Source organism: Carcharhinus amblyrhynchos, chromosome 4 (genome assembly GCF_965287045.1).
Source record: "Carcharhinus amblyrhynchos chromosome 4, sCarAmb.v2.hapA, whole genome shotgun sequence".
Lineage (NCBI taxonomy): Eukaryota > Metazoa > Chordata > Chondrichthyes > Carcharhiniformes > Carcharhinidae > Carcharhinus > Carcharhinus amblyrhynchos.
Window position 1 is genome coordinate 49983843 of NC_137327.1, and position 21166 is coordinate 50005008.

At 40.7% G+C, this 21166-nt stretch overlaps 1 protein-coding gene across 1 annotated transcript in view; it reads right to left on the reverse strand.

The window, feature by feature from the left end:
- Window positions 1-21166, reverse strand: part of znrf1 (zinc and ring finger 1) — a 244674-nt gene that overhangs the window by 22890 nt on the left and 200618 nt on the right. Inside the window, exon 3 of the mRNA XM_080187130.1 lies at window positions 9827-9932. Coding sequence (XP_080043256.1) covers window positions 9827-9932 — 106 coding nt within the window. The remainder of the gene's footprint in view (window positions 1-9826; window positions 9933-21166) is intronic.

Below are 21166 nucleotides of genomic sequence, written 5' to 3' on the forward strand. Positions count from 1 at the left end.
ATATATTCATGTCAGACATCGATAGATTTTTGGGTACTAATGGAATCAAGGTTTATAGGTATAGCGGAGAGAGGTATAGCTGAGGCAGATCAACAATGATCTTTCTGAATGGTGGAGAAGGCTTGAGTGGTAGAAGGACCTACTTTTGCTCTGAATTGCTAAGTTTAACGTAAAATATGGGCGGCATAGTGGTACAGTGGTTAGCACTGCTGCCTCTTAGCGACAGGGACCCCGGTTTGATTCCTGGCTTAGGGCACTATTTATGTGGAGTTTCCACGTTCTCCCCAGGTCTGCGTGGGTTTTGCTCTGGTTTCCTCCCACTGTCCAAAAGACGCGCTGGTTCAGTGTATTGGCCATGCTAAATTCTCCCTCAGTGTACCCGAACAGGTGCTGGAGTGTGGCAACTAGGGGATTTTCACACTAATTTCATTGCAGCGTTAATGTAAGCCCACTTGTGACACTAATGAAGAACAAATTATAAAATATATTTCATACTTCCTTGGCTTGTGAATAGGGTAAGTAAACTGAAGTGAGTCCTTAAAAGCATGAAGTAGGCTATAATTGCACATCTGTTTCTATTTGTTTCAATTCTCCTCTACACACAGCATGAAGAATTGCCACCAATTTATACTGCAGCGCTAACAGCATATCCAAACCCAGCACCAGTTCACCTTGACCTTGAAGATTAATAATCAGAGCCGACGGAAAGATGATAATTAAAATTTTCATTTAGCTTTTGTTCCATTTTTGTGGTGTACTGGGCCTCTCATTCACCTCATTATTGCTATGCAGAAGCACCTGAAGAGTCTGCTGTGGGACAGTATAGCATGGGGTCACTGCACCGTCTGTACAGAGTGGAATGGCTACTTTAATAGTTTTCATGGTCTGTATATTTCTAATTGCTTTTCAAGGAAAGCTAAATTGCATCAATACACATGGCAAAGAATGGAAAGAATTTCTAGGGAACCACTTTAGGCACTTATTATATTTAATGTACATTTGTAATATAAATTTAAAGACTTCCATACATAAGACTCTTATTTCATGATTAATGTTGCCGTTGCTTGGAGAAAAGTCTTGAGAGGAAACACAGCAATGCAGGTGTCTGATCTCATCAATTCTTCATAAGTTATCTAACCTTATACAACTTGTCCGGCACCCTCAACGCAAAAGTGCCTATTCCTTTTCACAAGAGCATAGAAAATACTGCTTCTCAGGTTTACATTTTTTATAATTTCAGGAAGAAGTTGGCAGTTTACAATGGTTAAAAGAACAATTTCAGATGGTCCTTTGTTCTATTAATGCTTCCTCTGATTAAGGGGAAACAGTAATGGCTGTTCCACACTAGATAATTGCTATGCATTCCATTTATTAATAAGCTGGTAGTTAGCACTGCTGTATCACAGCACCAGGGTCCCAGGTTCAGTTCCAGCCTTGGGTCACTGTCTGTGTGGAGTCTGCACGTTGTCCCCTATGTCTGCATGGGTTTCCTCCAAGCGCTCCAGTTTCCTCCCACAGTCCAAAAATAGGCTGATTAGCCATGCTAAATTGACCCTTAGTATCAGGGGGATTAGTAGGGTAAACATAGGGTTAAGGGGAGAGGGCCTAGGTGGGATTGTCAGTGCAGGCTTGATGGGCCAAATTCTGCACTGTAGGGGTTCTATAATTCTAATCTTAATTGATATAGTAGAATATATGGCATTGAAACCAAAAGGCTAGGATTTAATTTAAACTCCACCTGTCTTTCTTCCTTTTAAGTCTCTCTAAACCTCTTTGACCAAGCTTTTGGTCACCTGGCCTAACAGCTCCTTCTTTGGCTTTGTGCCAATGTTTGGCTCACTATGTTCTTGCAAAGCATCTTGAGATATTTTTCTATATTAAATATGCTACAAATTTATCTGTAGGGCCCTTGTTAAATAAACCAAATTATACGGCTTGAATCGCTTTGTTATTTTCTGAAAAATATAGTCTTCCAAATCTAGATGGCGTGTCTCCTAACTAATGTTTCTTGGCAAATGTCACATTTAAATGAGGACTGGCTCACTATCCCAACCCATTCTACTTCCATCCAGTTAAGGGAGAACAATTTTTACTTCAAGCTGTGCGCTGTGTTTGCAACATCAATTGTTCCAATCATCAAAAAAAAGAAATGGCAATTGAAAGCCACCTCTGAAGCAAGTTAATTGGGTACTGCTAATATATACAGTTCTACTTCATTTTAAATCTGAGATTAATCTGATATATATAAAGAAGAGTTGTGTAGCAGTGATTAGAAGACAATAATCCAATCGGGGGATTTGAAGGACATGAACCCATGCTAGCAAACCTCGAGCAATTTTAACTATCTGAACACTGATTAAATTGCAAGTTTCAAATTATTCTCAGTTCCCATTGTTTATGACAGATCTCCAATTTTGTAATAAGATTTATCTGATTTTCTGTCCTGTTTTCATGCCAGCCGCAGCACCTTCTGAATGTAGGTGCTGTCAGTGAATTCAGTCTCCTTAATATATCATGACATTCACATGAGAGGATTAACTGATGTCACTGCATTGCTGAATGTTTAACTTGACAGGGACAGAGCAAGTGAGGAGGAGGAATGGAAAAAGAGGTAAAGCATTGGAAAATCAGGATGTAGAAATGCAAACAAAAAAAACACAATTAATCAATTCTACTTCAGTTTCTTTGAAATGTGCTACATTTAGTAAGTTAAAGTGGGAATAATTTGATTAGGACTGATACTGGGCAAGTTGACCTGATGTGGACCTGGTTATAGATAGACATTTGACCTGGTTATAGATAGTGCCAAAGAAAGTCTAATGACTTCGTACAAGTGATTAAAGTTAGTGAACGCATGTCTTATCTGCAAACCCTCCAATTTCTCATTGCTTACAGTGTCAGTGCCCATCAGTTACTCCACAGCAAAAAACAATTATGCCTAACATTCACATACTCCATCTCATTCTCACACTCTGAGCAATTTGGCTAACCTTATACCCAGCTTTTACAGTTTGTACATACTTCCAGCTATTCAGCTACAGCAGGCACATCACCCAAACATACTGCAATAAACTTGATGGCATTCTTCCCTGTCGATTGCATGACAAGGTCACAAAGAACCACAGGAAACATTATAAAACCCACATCACGGTCCCACTTGTGACTGAGACTGTTGCATCTGACTGCATCAAGAATATTCAGGATGATGATATGTTCCTGCCTTACGGCCCTTTTCAAATTATACTTACCCTCATTCTTATCTAGCATGAACTGCAGGTTGTAGACGGTGTGGCCAAGGATTTCTTGTGTTCCACCTCATTCCTCATTACACTGAATCCCTACAGTGCAGATTGAGGCCATTCAATCCATCGAGTCTGCACCAAGTCTTTAACAGTGCATCTGACTCAGACCCTATCCCTGTAACCCCATACCTGATCGCAACTTTCCCCTTCTGCATTTTTTGCTTTCAGAAAGCTAAGATTTTCTGCCTGGATAGACAGTGCAGCCTCACTATGAAGAGTGAGACTTCTAATGAAGATGAACAATCAGTTGACGTGACGCTGTCAACTATCAACTCAGTTACTGGCACTGCACGTACTTAATAAAGAATTGGGAAGAGGGTGTGGTGAGTCACTGGGCAATAGTTGTTGCCAGCACGGCCAAGGTGAAAGAATAGCACATGAGTCAGCTCCCCAGAGGGCAAGTTCACAAGTCAGCTCTGTTATAGAACACTCTGCTACTTCATTCATGCATTCTTTTACTGTACACACAGCATGCCAGTACTATTGTCCTTACAGTCAGGGCATGCTATAAATGGTAAGAAGCACTGCATTTTTGAAGTTTTAGGTTTCTATAATGCCTACATCAGTGGCACTATGGAGCCAAATTTTGCCAAAAACCGCTTAAAACTATACAGTAAATCGGTGCTCTTACGAAACCATGTGAGTAATCTTGACAGCATATTTCTTCTGCTGGAATTTGACACGTTAAACATGTTTTGAAACTCAAAACTCAAACTTTTCAAATATACTGGGTGCTATTTGGAAGTACATCTTGATCTCACTAATCCTAGACAAATGACAAGATTTAAGTACATTTGTAATTTGCTCTCACCCACTTAAAACCATAAGTCATAGGAGAAGGCCATTCAGCCCATTGACTCTGCTCTGCCATTCATTGAAATCATGGCTGATTATCCTCAACTCCATTTTCCCACCTTATCTCCATAAACTTTGTTCCCCTTACTGGTTAAACTCACCAAGGTTCCTAAGGCTGCACCTTCCAAACCCACAATCACCACCATCTAGGAGGACAAGAACAACAAATGGCTGGGAACACCATTATCTGGAAGTTCCCCTCGAAGTCACTCACCATTCTGACTTGGAAATATATCGCATTTCCTTCACTGTCGGTGGTTCAAAATACTGGCATTCCGACCCTAACAGCACTGTGGGTGTACCCTCACCTCAGGGGCTACAGCAGTTTGAGGAGGCAGCTCACCACCACGGTGTCACAGTGGTTGGCACAGCTGCCTGACAGCACTAGGGACCCAGATTCAATTCCAGCTCTGGATCACTGACTGCGTGGAGTTCGTAGCTGTATTAACCACTGTGGTGATGACCTGCCTCCTTGAACTGCTGCAGCCCCTGAGGTGTAGGTACACCCACAGTGCTGTTTGCACATTCTCCCTCTGTCTGCATGGGTTTCCTCCGGGACATCCAGTTTCCTTCTACAGTCCAAAGATGTGTAGGTTAGGTTGACTGGCCATGCTAAATTGACTCTAGTGTCAGAGGATTAGCAGGGTAAAGATGTGGGGTTACAGGAATAAAGTCTGGGTGTATTGTGGTCAATGTAGGCTTGATGGGCCGAATGGCCTCCTTCTGCACTGTGGTGATTCTATGATTCTGACGGACAACTAGGAATGGGCAATAAATGTTGGTATAGCTAGCAACATTCATAACGCGTAAAATGAAGAAAAAAAACTACAACCAGATTTAAGATGAAACCAAGTGAAAAGTTTAGTTACAAGAAGTTGAACATTCTGGAACAGCTTCAAATGTGACATCTGTAGGGAATAAGCAAGGTTCAATTTTGAGACATGTCTCAAAGAGATTTAGGAACATTAAATTGATCAATGCCTGGTACCTGTTATTGGCAGGTGTGAAAGTAACTTAAATTTCTTGCTGGTACTGTCATCTAAGGAATCCCAAATTTGAAGAATTATAATTTAATGCACGAAAGGTTGTTTCTTTGACCAGTAACTGCTGTTTTTTATAGTGAACTTGTAACTTCCATGTTCAAAGCACTTCGATTATCAATCCATTGCCCACAAGACTTCTTTGAACAAAATAAAGAATTTGCATCATGACTAGCATCAATGAATGACAGACTGATGCAGCCAATAATACACAAAAAGCAGAGGCGTATTCCTTAAACCTCTGACAACCAAAGTGGTTCACAACAAACCATCCATCATCAGATAAGACTAATGGGAAAACATCAGGATTCTTCACTATACTATAATGGGTCAGTTTTTAAAAGGGTGGCACTGTACTTTCAAAAATATCACTTATCAATCTTATGAACACAATAATCAGCCACCAATAGAAGTCTGTTATCAGGTAAATGTTGGTGATGGAAGTTGTCAGAATATTGCAATAATCTATAATGAATTTGATGCGTTTTCATATTTCAAACAATGAGATGAAAGCACACCAAAGAAATGTGCAACATCACAAATTTTGATTATGCAAGAAGCATGGAGAGAAATACCCATTATTTGTTCAAAGAATAGAAACATTTTGCCACATTCTGCCTGAACTAACCCTCACACTAGATCAATTAATTGATCTGTTTTAATAGCGGTCATTATGTTTAAAAGATGTGAAACATCAATACAGAAATCGAGAGAAACCACCATCCCCACACAACATAATTAACTACAACCAAGTGACTTCCATTCTATTTCCATTTTCCCCACACTTAGTCCTTTAATCACAATTTGATAGCTTAACCACTTGATTTCTTAACTTCAAATGGAGGATTACCTCTCTCCAGCTGCTGCTGATTAAGCTCCCTCCCTGCTGACAGAAAGTCACCAGCCTGAAACGTTAACTCTGCTGGTCTCTCCACAGAAGCTGCTGAGCATTTCCAGCATTTTCTGTTTTGTTTTTAGCATTTCCAGCATCCACAGCATTTGCTTTCTGTGCTACTTTAGGATGTTGACCGTAACAGGAGTTGGTTCACTAATGCCTACTGAAAAACCTCAGACCATTCAAACAAAACCAACTACCTCAGATTCATAGAATAGAATAGAATCCCTATGGGTACAAGAGGCTGTCATTTGGCCCATCGAGCCTACACCGACAACCAACTCACACAGGCCCTTTCCGTGTAACCCTACGTGTTTACCCTGCTAATTCTCCCTGACACTGAAGGACAATTTAGCATGGCCAATCAACTTAACCTGCACAGCTTTGGACTGGAGCACCTGGAGGAAACCCACACAGACAAACTGTTGTGCCATCATGCCGCCAGGAGTCTGATCTGGTAGGATTTGAGCTTGTACAAACTAAACTGACTTGAATTCACCAAAGTTCATTGCCATAGCATATATCACAAGATCAGTTCGGGATTTAAGGTAACCTTGAAATGGAGTGTGTCCTGGACAAACTACGTCAATAAAAGAGAGAATATCCCTCACATGAGTGATCTAATTCAACAGAAAAGGGAAGATCCTTGCTATAAAACCTTTTGTCTTTTCCTTTTAGACTTTTTGGTCAGAACGTGAATCCTCGGTCTTCAACTCATCTCTCTTCACACATTTTTTTCTTGTTTTCCTCAGGTTATTTCTAACTGTGGCTAATCTCTCATTGAGCATTTCCCCATTGTGGTGTGGCTGAAACTCATATCCTAATAGGGTGAGGAATCATAAGTGCAAATTTATCACTTTGCACTACAATGTTTTCACATTCCAAAGCATACATCACCTCTTAGATCAGTCGCAAGCACACATGAAAACAAGTTACCCTACAAAACAAAACTAAGCATGTGCCAATTACACCTTGCATAACTTGACAGCACATCTAAATGAATAACTTCAAAATTTTTCCCACATTTTTCCATGAGTTCCATTTTACAATTAAGACAAGATAATTCCATTAGTGAAAAAGTACAAAGGCCAGATGGAAGGGCAAAATTAGATGAAGGGTGGGATTTTCTCAGCCACACTAGCCCCAAAATCAGAAAATCCCACCCGAGGTCAACGGGCCTTTGCATGGTCTGTCCTCCCGCCCACTACGTTTCCCATGGTGGGCATGACAGGAAAATTCCCCCCAAAGTTTTGGATTATTCTGAAGTCTTTAATTCAACTTTGTCCCGCAATGCAAACAGAAGTCAATTTCTACTTTTTCAGTCATTCAGTTTCTGTCTGAAACCATAAACTCAAAACTCAAAAACCTCACCGAATGAGTATCAATTACAATTGGGATAGGGAGGAAAGTGACATAGGTCTGAACTGAGTCCAGATGCCTAGTAAAGACTCCATTCTCCATTGTCTAAGTTTGTAACTGAAGGAGTTTTGTTGTTTCATAACAAGTGTGAGAATATAGCCCAAAACTATACTGGAACACTTTGCCACATTTAGAATTTGGATTTTAGTAGGCAAAAGGATGGTTGATTGGCAAATAGAATGGATCACACTCGTAAGATGTTGTGCATCAGAAGACACTAATAGTCTTTATTATTTTATTGATACATATGCCGCAAGCAAGTTGACACAACACCAAGATTAAGCTATGAATTCCATCGCAGGATTATTTATGTACTCAAATTGAATTTTTTAAAAGAGGCGATGACAGTGTACATATTTTTTGTAAATTGTTTCATTGACATAAAAGAAATGAAAAGGCAAAGGACCTGCTGATTCCCCCGTATCAATTTTACCAAAATAAAAACACCCCCAGTGAATACTTGTGTGATGTGGATTTGGAATGCATGAATATACTGTTTGAGACAGAACATAAGAAATAGAAACAAGCATAAACTATTTAGCTCCGTGAACCTGCTCCGCCATTCAATAATATCATGCGGATCTTCAGACCTTCATTTTTAGATAATTCAATGAAATATAAATGAAAAATAATCACTATTCCAAAGAAATTAAATTACATCATTTATGATATCAATTGACCTTTAATCAGTGCCATATCTGACCCGAGAATGCTTCATACTAGCCAAGTGAAAGATTCCTCAGCACTGCCATACCTAATCTTGACAACAAGAAAGTAAAAGAATTAATCAATTGCATATTCATCTCCAGAAACAAGAACACAAGATTAAAAGCTTTGATCCCTGAGGTCACTTTCCTGTCCTATTTCAATCGGTGCCCATTAGTTGAGGTTTTTGAGCTTTCATGTCTTGTTTACAGTTTCAAACAGAAACTAAATTGCTGATAAAGTAGAAATGGACTCCAGTCTGCATCTCAGAAAAAAACATTGAATATGATATGATATATTATCATTACATTTCCTATTAGCCAGTTTATTAACAGCTCAGATGACTCTTCAACATTCCATATATAGGTTAGTGCTGAAGTCAATATACTGAATATCTCTATTTTTATTTGTGTTAGATAGCCATAGAGACAGCGTGCGGAATGCACATAGAATGCATCATAGAAACCCTATAGTGCAGAAGAGATCATTTAGCCCATCAGATCTGCATGGGCTCTCTGACAAGAGTATGTTATGAAGGCCTTCTTCCTTGCCCTATCCCTTTAACCCTACACATTCCCCATAGCTAATCCATCTAACTACACATTTTGAGATGCTAAGGAGCAATTTAGTATGGCCAATCCACTTAACTTGCTCATGTTTGGACTGTAGGAAACCAGACCACCCAGAGGAAACCCATTCAGGCACAGGGAGAACATGCAAACTCCACACAGTCACTCAAGCTGGAATTGAATCCGGATTTCTGATGCTGTGAGGCAGCATTGCTAACCATTGTGGAACCATGCCACCAGGACTCTGATCTGGTATAATTTGAGCTTACAAAAACTATTATTAGCTGACTCAAATTCACAAAGTCCACTGCTGTTGCATACAGCACAAGATCAGTTCAGGATTTAAGATAACCCTGAAATTACAAACATCCCGGACAAACCGCGTCAATAAAACAGAGATAATTCCTTACACAGGGTTCTCTCTGATGGCAGACGGGGACTGAATATTGCCCCGGCATCTTACACTGTGGTTGGTTGGGCTGGATAAATTCATAACATAATCATAATTAAATTCAGAGCTTAATCATGGCTTTGTTGCATCAACCATCCTCTGCCCAGATAAGGAGGAACCAGTGGCTGCACAAACAAATTCTGCTAAAGCCAAAAAACATTTTTACCCTGATTCACAACAGAAGTCTTTTGGCTGATCATTGTGTTTTTCCATGTTAACAGATAAAAATAACTCTGCTGGGTTTAATAGGATTTAGTTGGAAGTTCATCAAATTTTAACAGTGATCAATAATCAGAACCTATTTCTCAGACTCACCTGCCTTTCAGCCTGGTTTCTAATTCTGCGATTCACATTAATTAGAACCTCAATTCTGAAGCTCAACGTTGCAGTTATAAACAAAAGAATCAATTGCCTTTGCGGGACATCTTAAAAAAAAGTTCTTTGTGAGAATGCGTGAAGTGCTTTATCTTCATTTATCCATCCAACAGGGTTCAATTGTTTGGTAGTGCAAAGGTGTACAATAGAATGTAAAAAGAGAGAAATTTTTCAAAGCCGTACTTTGCATGCATATTGCTTTTGTGACTACTTACCTTTTATGGTAGATACAAAGACAAGGAAGTCGAGCTATTGTGTCCCCTTGCAGAAGTTCCTCCAAACAGATTACACATTCTCCAGCATCTTTACTGAGCACATCATCTGTAAAGCAAAATTTAGTTTCACAAATTTAAAAGGAATTCCACTTGTATAAGTTAGTTTCTCCACCCCACTGAATGGATCACACACACAGCTGCGGTAGAACGAAGCTGACACATACAACAGCAATTCATAAGAACATAAGAAATAGGAGCAGGAGTAGGCCAACTAGCCCTTCGTGCCTGCCCCGCCATTCAATAAGATCATGGCTGATCTGTCGTGGCTCAGTTCCACATTCCCGCCCTCTCCCCATAACCCTTAATCCCCTCTCTTATCAAAAACCCATCAACCCGCGTCTTAAAAATATTTAGCGAGGTAGCCTCCACCACTTCAACGGGCAGAGAATTCCAGAGATTCACCACCCTTTGAGTGAAGAAGTTCCTCCTCAACTCCGTTCTAAACCGCGCGCCGCCGCCGCCCCCCCCCCCCACCCTTTATCTTGAGGCTGTGCCCCCTAGTCCTACTTTCCTTTCTGAGCGGGAAGAGTCTCTCCACCTCTATCCTATCCATCCCATTCATCATCTTATACGTCTCAATGAGATCTCCCCTCATTCTTCTAAACTCTAACGAGTACAAGCCTAATTTATTCAGCCTCTCCTCATAGCTCAACCCCCTCAACTCCGGCATCAGCCTAGTAAACCTCCTCTGCACTCCCTCCAAGGCCAAAATATCCTTGCGTAAGTACGGCGCAAGTTGTTTTTGGAAAAATTAACAATCCAAAAGAAAAATAAAAGCTTACAGGGCTATGATGAAAAGGGTGGGGAGTAGTGGAGTGGGACCAGCTGAGATGCTCTTGAGAGCTAACACAGACAAGACAAGGCAAGGCAAATGGCTTCTTTCTGTGCTGTAACCATTCCAGAGACAAGGCAAATTGGTTCCTTAAACAACATTTTAAACTTGCAGATTAATTATGTGATTTTGCCATATCCAATTGTTCAATGTGTTATTGAGTAAGCAGCTGTAATACACAGCTAAGGAATCTTGCAGATTCAATTCTTGGTTTGTACCAAGTTAGCTGTCCACTATCCAATGGCTCCATTGGAAGCAAACATGTATGAATGCCCGTAGGATGCAACGCTATTCTGAATTAGTCAAACAGCCTTCTCCTCATTCCCACGGCACCAAAGAAGACTGGCCCCAAAGTGTCCTTGAGGTTCATCTATTTGACTGACTTGGCATGAGTCACATGACAATACCACTATGCCATCGCTTTCCCTTAGTAACCCCCAGGATGCTGAAGGTGGAAGATTCAGCAGTGGTGATGCCATTGAATGTCAGAAGGTGATGGCTAGATTTTCTCCTCTTGGGGATAGCCATGACCTGGCACTTGCATGGCCATTTACTTATTTGTCATTTACCAGACCAAACCAAAATGTTGTCCATGTCTTGGTATGACAGATTGTTTCAGTGCCTGAAGACTCATGAATGGTGCTATCAGTGAATGTCCCCATGTCTGACCTTATGATGGAAGGAAGGCTTGATGAAATGCTTGACAATGATTGGGTCCAGGGTTACTGGCTTCTTGCAACAACAACTATCTTCTTTGTGCTAGATATGATTGCAATTAGTGCAAAGATTCCCATCACCTCCCCACCCCCAATCCCCATTAAATTCAATTTTTCCAGGGCTTGTTGATGTCACACTCAAATGCTGTCTAAATGTCAAGGGCAGTCATTCTCACCTTCCCTTTTGATTTTAGCTCTTTTATCTGTGAAGTCAAGAGCTGAGTGGACCTGATGGAAGCATCAATGAGCAGGTTAGTGTTGTGTAAGTTCTGCTTGATAGTACTGTCGACATCGCTATCCATCACCTTGCTGATGACCAAGAGGAGGCTAAAGGGGAGTTAGCCGGATTGGATTTGTCCAGCTTTTTAGAAACAGGACATACCTAGGCATTTTTCACCTTTCTCCTCCTGTTCGTTGTTTAATTGTCGACCACCATTCACAACTGGATGTGGCAGGACAACAACGCTTTGGTCTGATCCACTGGACATGGGATCATCTTGTTTGATCATATGCTGCTTCCATTGTTCAACATCTCTCCTACATTTGTAGCTTCAGATTGACACTTCATTTTTAGGTGCTGCTGCTGGCATTTCCTCTTGCACTCTTAATTGAATCAGGGTTGATACCTTGGCTTGATGGTATTGGTAGAACAAGGCAGATGCCAGGCTAAGGTTACCAACTGTGGTTAAATATAATTCTATTACTGCTGATAGCAGTCCATAGGTGCCCAATTCTGAGCTGCTGTAGATTCTGAATCTACATCATTTAACAAATTGCTAATGCCACACAACACAATGGAGGATATGTTTAGTGCGAAAATGGGACTTTGCCTTCACAAGAATCGTGTAGTGATCACTCCTACCTATACTGTCATGGACCGGTGCACATGCTACAGATAGATTGATGAGGACAAGATCCAGGAGGTTTTTCCTGTGGACCAGTCTGACAAACGTGTACTGTAGTAGAACTTAACCAGTTCAGGCAGTCGCAGTACTATCAAAGACAATGAAGATCCCACTCAGAGTCTATTCTGTGCCCTTGTCACCATTAGTGCTTCCTCCATGTGTATTAAACATGGAGGAGTGTTGCGGGAGCATGGAAAATGATAATCAGTAGGAGGCTTCCTTCCCAAGTTTAACCTGATGCCAATGAGATTTCATTGGGTCCAGTGTCCATGATGAGAATTCCCAGGGCACCTCTCTCCTGCCTGGGGCAGGAAAAATTTAGGGATGGTGGTAAGGTGCCTGGGACATTGACTGTGAAGGATGATCTGCTGACTGTCAGGTTTTTGATTGACGAATCTGTGGCACAAGCTCTCTGATGTTAGTAAGGAGGACATTCCATGGTCAGCAGGGCTGAGCGTGCCACTGTAGTTTCTCAATGCTGGGTTTTATGACTTGCAGCAGTTTGGTGCAACTGAATGTCTTGCTCTGCCATTTCAGAGGGAAGTTGTTGTGGTATCACATGTAGGTCCGGTCAGGTAAAGATGGAAGATTTCCTTGCCTCGAGGGCATTTTATAACAATTGATGATAGTTTTATGGCAGCATTACAGAGAATAGCCTTCAGTTCCAGCTTTTGTTTTATTAATCAACAGAATTAATTAAAATCAAATTCCATCAGCTACCATGGTGAGAGTTGGACCCAAGTCTCAAGACATTAATTAGCCTGTGCCTCTGATTTATTAGTCCTACGCCGCTGTTTCCCCCAGCTGTGTGCAATAAGCACAAGGAGAAAGCTGAACTATAGCAGCATGATCTAGTGTTAAATTAGAGTCTTCAGGAGATAGAAAATAGAGTATTTTCAAACATTAGTACCTTCCACGTCCTCACGGTATCTAAAATGCTTCCCATGGCTTACTCTGGAAATGTAGTCACTGTGACATAGGCAAACTGCAACAATTTGTATACAAGGTTCGACACTCCACACGCAGTAATGAGCTGAATAGCCAGGCAACATTTTTTGGTGATGCTGGTTGTGGAACTAATGTATACAGGACCCCAAGAAATCTCCCTAATCATCTCGAGTGCCATGGGATTCCTTCCTTTTACCTGATAGGTGGCCTTGGTTTAACGCCTCAGACAGAAGAGAACACCATTAAGCACCACTTATCCAGCAGGTCGATTCAGCAGAGGCACACTCAAGTGGGAAAGCTTCTATGTATTCTTTTAGGAATTAAGCAACAGCTTGATAAGATAGTTTGCTTATTGGCCTCAAATGCCTGAAGTTTTGATTTAATATTTCAGCTTTGCAGCAATCTCGGCAACTATTTCACTGACAATTACAAGTAGTTCATTACTTATAATGTCACTGAATTGATGAGGAGTTTGACTTTTGATATTGTGTTTGGTGGCGCAATAGGAAGCAGAAAACAGACATTTAGAAATTTATCTTCTTTTTTAAATCAATGCTGTTTTGCACACAGAATAAAGGCCAACAATCCAAATCAAGGCTATTACTGTTTCTCACTTATCAGGGCCACTTACACCAAGCAAACAGATCACTGGGCAGAATTTAAGTCACATGAAGACAATGCCAAATTGACATGAGCATCGAACCAAGGATTAACATGGTATCACTAAATGGAAACAGCAGACAATATAACCTTGCTTGCAAAATTTGGTCAAAAAATGAAAATGTTGCTCATTTTGAACACTTGGCAGGTTAATGTTTATAGAATTTTCTTCTGTTTTTGGGAGATTGTATTGTTGTAATGAGGGCAGAAGCTCCAATGAACATGTTCTGCTGTGCCACTGATAAATTAACGTGTTTCGGAAGAGGATTGGAGTAAAAGGAAAATAAGACATTTCAAAACATAAAACATGCATAAACATGCAATCTAACCCCACTGTAGAATATTTCATCTACTTAAATCTTAAAAGGAAGTATGCCACACTACAATCAAATGGATACAGTTTACATTTGAATGGGAATTTAGTTCTGATCCCAGTATTCTGAGCCTGATTGTAACAGAATTATGCATGACTCTAGGTACGGGTGTGCGCGCGTTTAGGTGCAGCACTAGTAATGGCCGTCAACTGTATATCAACAGGGTACATTATATTCAAGTGATGGACCTATGCTCAAAGTCTACAAGTGCAGGCCGAAATGCTTCTTGTTAGACTCGAGGTGCACATTATGTACAATGTGTGTGCCTGTGCACAAAACTGATAAGCGTATAAAGACACGCCTCCAGTTTTCTATCCTTCACCTCTGGTTATTTGTGTTCTAACAATGACAGCAAAATAGTGTAGAGTATTACAATACTCGTGAAGTTCATTTTAGTCACAAGTAGGCTTACATTAACACTGCAATGCAGTTACTGTGAAGATCCCCTACGCCACATTCCGCCAATACCTGTTCGGGCACACTGAGGGAGAATTTAGCATGGTCGATGCACCTAACCAACACATCTTTCAAACTGCGGGAGGAAACCAGAGCATCCAGAGGAAACCCACGCAGACACAGGGGGAACATGCAGACTTCACACAGACAGTGTCCCAAGCTGGGAATCGAACCCGGGTCCCTGGTGCTCTGAGGCAGCAATGCTAGCCACTGTGCTGCCTCTGGAATGGCTCAAAATGCATCAATAATTAACAAGCAGAGTTTGCCATGCAGAAGAGGCAGGAGATTGATGGTCAAAAATGAAGACATAGGTGTGGGCTTTCACACATATAAAAGGCAATCTTACACCTGATTCCTTGCTTGTTGGGCTGTGAAGTCAGAGGTGAACGCAAGAGGTAGAAATTGGAAGAGGCCATATATCGCTTTGAGGTTGTTCTGGCATTCAATAAGATATTCTTCTATTTCAACCCCACATACTCTACCTGCCTATACCCATATCATTTACGTTTCATTCCTTCTATCCTTGGGAAAAGAGTCCAAAACAATGCTCAGTCCTCCAAGTGTGATCTCCCCAAGTCCCTACATAACTGCATGCTTATACGTCATCCTTTTGTAATAAAGGTTAACATATGATTTGATTTCCTATTTGCTTGCTGTATTTGCATACTAACCTTCTATACTTTGTGTACAGGATCACCTCCCAGGTTGCCCCAAATATTGGCATTTTCTTGTCTTCACGTTTAAAAAAATTGAAGTGGATAACTTCACATTGTTCCATATTGTATTCTATTTGCCACATCCTTGCCCAATCATTTAACCTACCAATGTAACATCTCATAGAAACTTACAGAATTCCAATAGGATTAGACAGAATAGATTCAGAAAGAATGTCCCCAGTGGTGGGCAGTCCAGAACTAGGGGTCATAGTTTGAGGTTTGAGGATAAGTGGTAAACCTTTTTGAATAAAGTGAAGAGAAATTTCTTCACCCAGAGGTGTGAATGTGTGGAACTCACTGCCACTGACTGTAGCTGAGGCCAAAACCTTGTCCGATTTCAAGAAATTAGAAAAAGCTCTCGGGGCTAAAGGGATCAAGAGGGGAAGGGGGGCGGGGGGGGATGGTCAGGATATTGAATTCGATGATCAACGATGACCAAAATGAATGGCAGAGCAGATTCGAAGCTTCGAATAGCCTGCTCCTGCTTCTAGTTTCTAATGTCCTTTGGCAGATTCTGTGTGTCCTCACAACTTAAATTTATTACCTAGATTCATAATTTCAGTAAACATGGATACCTTACACTCATTCTCACCTAAGTCATTGACATAAATTTAAATACATGAGGCCCAATAATTGATTCTTTGTACATTCTACTAGTTACAGCTTGCTAACCTGGAAAAAGTGGTACAATATGCAATCGTTAAGAAAAATGGTTCCCTTTGTGTCACTCTACAACACTATCTCCATAGGTTAGCTACCATTGTAGCATACTTGCAAAAAGATGAAGCCAAGCCTCAGGTTGTAGCTGACCATTACAAGCACTAAATATACCAGCTTCAATTACTTTTGCAGCAGATGGCACCATTTTGCATCCGACACACTGACAGCACAGGCTCTATTTATTCAGCTCCCCATGGTAACTGCCACAGTCTGTTATTGGTAGCATCCCAATGAGACAAGGCCAATCCGAGCCCACCAGCTGTTCCTGGCATGCCTGCTTTCATGTGGTGCCACTAAAATAAAACATACTGGGATTGGGCTGGTTCTCACAGTATGAACTGTCTGGTATTTACATATGAAAGTCTGCTGACTCAGATTTCTCTGGTAACAGATGCCAAGGTGTGTATAAATTGAATACGATAGTGAGATATTTTCATGTTTGTGGTAGACATGGACAAGCTGATGCCAGTGATTGGTCACAGTACTTCTCGCAGCCTGACTTATCAGGCATCCTTTGTCTTCTATCTCCTCCTCATCCAGAAAAGGAAGAAAAACAATGAATGCCCCAAACTGCCGTACAGCCAATCGAAGTATTTTTGTGAATGTAGGAAACACAGCAACTAACCTGCACACAACAAAATCCCACAAATAGCAACATGATAATGACCAAAAAAACTGTTTTTATGATGTTGAGGAATAAACATTGGCCAGAACTGGGGACAACCACCTTACTTCTCTTTAAAATAGTGCCAATAGGATCCTTTACAGAAGAGGAGCTCTCAGATTAACATTTCATCTGAAAGACGACACCCCCAACAGTGTAGGGCCACCTCAGTTTTGCACCGGAGTGTCAGCCTTGATTTCTGTGCTCAGGTCCTGGACTGGGGTTTCAACCCACAACCTGCTGACTCAGATGCAAGAATGCAATCAACTGAACCACGGTTGAAAAGCAACTATAGAAGGGACTGCCCAATTGGAAACTTGCTGTGTTCCTTTGAAACAGTTGGCGTGAGTGGGATAGGGAACGATGAGAAAATTGCCTGACAGCAACTTGTAAAAGCATATGAGTAAGCACTTGGCTTCAGAAAAATCCCTTCCAAAAAATCAAGTCAGAAATTACATGGAAGTTGCTACTACGAATATAACTGCTAGGTTAACATACTTTCACTTTCTACAACGTGCTTAGAAACTCTAAATGCCAGTTGTATATGCCAAGAATAGGAAATCGTGCAAATGAAATAGAAATGACAGAAAATGAAGCACATTGTCATTTTCATCTTACTTACTTGTAACCACTTAAAAAATGACTGGATACACATCATGCTGGCTTGAAATTATGCCACAGCACAAAGATAGCAGAGACCCAGTTGCACTAAATTTCTGCCTCATTTACAAATTTAATCACAAACGTGACAAACCCAACCAGACACTCAGGATTCATTGCTTCTGCCTTTTCAAAATAAATCACATATACTATTGCATAGTGTATTTATAATGAAATAAAAAGTGCAAAGCTTGGAATTATTTCTTGCCCATAAACGCTGAAGGATCCCAATTAGTTCTGAAATGCTCTCTCTACATCCTTGAAATACACACCAACCAGTTATTAAAACATAACATTAGTTGAGAAAATCAAAGATTGCTTTATTCTGGTTTGGTCCTTTGTCTAACTTTTGGCAGGCATGGATGCCAGAAGGCCATCATAGGCTTTATTTTCCAATGATGATATAAACTGCAGTACAATGATGCTGTGTTTTTGAAATGTAGTATGAGGTTTTATTTTTATTCCACAGTATTTTGAATGTGGAAATCGATGTTTAATAGAATCCAACATGGAGAGATAAGTGAATCCGAATAGATTTGCTTCCAGTCACTTAAGTTAAAGTTCAAGAATTCAGCAGTTCAGGTACCACAGCTTCATTTTGTGCTTAAAACACCATTAGCTCAGCATGAATTTCCATCTGCGTCATACTGCATGAAGGCAATTCTCCCAGTCCTCTGCGCTAATTTTGCAGTGCAACAGGCCAGGAGACTCAAACAGAGGCTGTTTCGGAGGCCACAAGTCTCTGGGTGCCAGATTTGCGGCACTATCAGCTCTGCGGAGCAGTATAATGTCTGCAAATACGCATTCAAATGTCATTAGCGGGCCTGGGACTGAAGTCTCCGGGTCCACTAGCTCTCTCCCAGTTCCCTCCAGGAGTACTTCACTCCAGCAGAATTTACAACAGCACCCCACATGCAGGGAGCTGGCTGCCCAATCTTGCTAGAGTAGGGGGCGGGGGCACTGAGCTCCCCAGGAGGTTGGGAGTGAAGGGGTACCCTCTGGGTATCGCCAGCTTGGAATGCAAGCCTGGTCCTGATGTGGAGATACCAGCATTGGCCTGGAGTTGCCCCAGACGCTGCCCAAGGAGCAAAGTGGCAATGCCCAAGGGGGCAGCTTAGCACTGCCCACCAGACATCAGGAGATCGAGGGTGGGAGGCCTGCAATCGGGGAGGGAGGGGACTGGTGGGACAGCAATGTGGGGTTGGCCTGCAATTGAGCTGTCCAGCGATCGTGAGGCCAACAATGCGGGGCTACTACACACGCGCCAATCTCAGCACTGACAGATTGGTGCGTGCGCGGTGGCCTGCTCAGTGCTATGCTGCTGGCCTCGCCAGAGGAAATAGGCCCCTGCCCACTGGTTTTTTTTGTAAGATTCCTGTTAGTGCACTCTGTGTATTGCAGAATGTGGGAGATTCATTTTGAAACACCCACTGAAGAGAAACCAACAGAATTTATTCCAGTTTTTTATGCAAATTTGACACTTAGAATTCTTTTGGGAGAATCGCCCCCTCTCTCGATGTTTGTGTGGTACTTAGAAATAACTGTCTTATGTCTGGGACAGTATCCATATGTTATGCTTTTTTTTAAAAGAATAATATTTTTGAAATCATCTGCACTTAATCCTGAAAGTGAATTGGGGCATGTGGATAAATCTTGAATAAGGTACACTTTGCCCCTCCAATGTGGACAGGGGCCCTGAAAAACATCATAAGATCACTGCACAACAAGTAAAACTCAGTTGGAAGTTTTAAAAAAATACAGAAAGCAAAAACAGCTTCATCCAAAATGCTAATAAGCCATAAAAATTAAATCTGTTGGCTTTCCATATATTTTAATTCAAATTCAATCAATTTTCTTAAATAAAAAATATTGAACTATCAGTAGCAATCGTTATCACGTGACCTGGCTAAACCTAGGCTTATTTATTACCGGAATATGCCCTCATTTGTTATCATAATGTCAATGTAAACAAATCAGGACATAGACTGTTCAATTGATTAATCAGTTCCACTTCAAAAATGCTCAGTGAATAATTTATTAACATTAATGTTTTGCCAGGAAAATCATGATTTAGTTTGAATTAAAATAAAGATTATCATGCATACCAGAGGATAAACACATAGTTTGTGAAAATTTAACATGTACAACTGAGTTAAACTGTCACTTCAACAATGGACCCACTAGTCCATGAAAGTTGCCTCCGAATACATCCAAAATACCTAACTCTAGAGACGCACAGCTGTCTAGCCATATCTTATTTTAGTCTGACCACTTGACAGATTCCATTCCCCCTTCACATAACTTGTTCCTAAAAGTCCCCAAGGCTAGACAGCCACCTTCCCACCCACCCTAGGAAGTAGTCAGGGACAGAAGCCTGTCAGTTCCCATCAGGATTGCTAATGGCTCAGTGCTAATTTGCTACATTATCCACTTGTGAAAGTGATTTGAAGTGATTAGTATTAGACATTACAACCAGATGTACGTCAATACCTCTGACTAGACTCTTCGTACTCCCAAGGACACTGCGCTGTCGGGCTGTAAACAGCTCTGCTTTCCTCTTGAAAGCTTACAGTGTGTTACAGCTTTTTTCACATAAGGTAAAGGTTACTGTTTACCAAAAGCCATCATGTTACCATTATGTTTTGAGTCTAATGGGCAGCCTAGCAACAGGGAGACCAACATACCACCAAATACCACAGCTGACACAGGAATTTTGTCCCACGTAACTTAATCACGTTATAATAATTAACATACAAATAAATCAGTACCATCATCAGAACAACCTAACCAGTTATTGTATCTTGACACATTTTCCTTAGAGAATTGTGTGAACTAGTGAAAAGTTTCACAAGTGGTTGAACAACCCGAAAGGCTCTTCCATGACAGAACATAATGGTGAAGTATCTTTATTAGAAATATTTGTATACCCATATTTTCCTCTACATTTTTACAAATGTACTGATTAAAAAGTTGAAAAATGGGCAAACAGTAAAGACTACATGGCATCCTTGTTCCTAAACAGTGACACTGCTGTCAGGGAAATGCAATTTTGCAAACAATATACATTATATCCACATGTTAGCAGAACAAAATACTTCTCGCACAAACGGCAACTGATGCTTGGTTAATTTTAATTTAAAATCTCAGATTGATAGATTTTGTTGGATCTATATTTAGATTTATAGGGCAACTGTAGTAGGTGGAATTAGCTCGCAGAGCAGCAATAATCTCATTGAAGACAGAACAGGCTTTAGCTTAAGGGGCTAAATGGCTATTCAAGTTCCTATGAAATTTATCTTTGTGAAAAAACATTGTAAGGTGCTTCACAAATAGAAGTAAATAAGGGAACGCACATTAAGTAGGATGACTCAAAATGTGGCCGGGAAACATTTGTTTTAAGAGTTTTTCTTTTAATGTAAAAGCAGAGTAGGTTTAGGCAAGGAGAATGCACAAAAGGCCAACAAAGAATAATTCAGTCTTGGAAAGGATCTTAGAAGCAGAAATGTTGAAAAAGAGGTGAAGGTTGGTAATATCGCAAGAACTGGAAATAAATTGTCTTGGTGATGTATAGAATGTGATGTTTGAAGTTTAGCTCTGGGTCTAACGGATAAAATGCTTTGCATAATTTT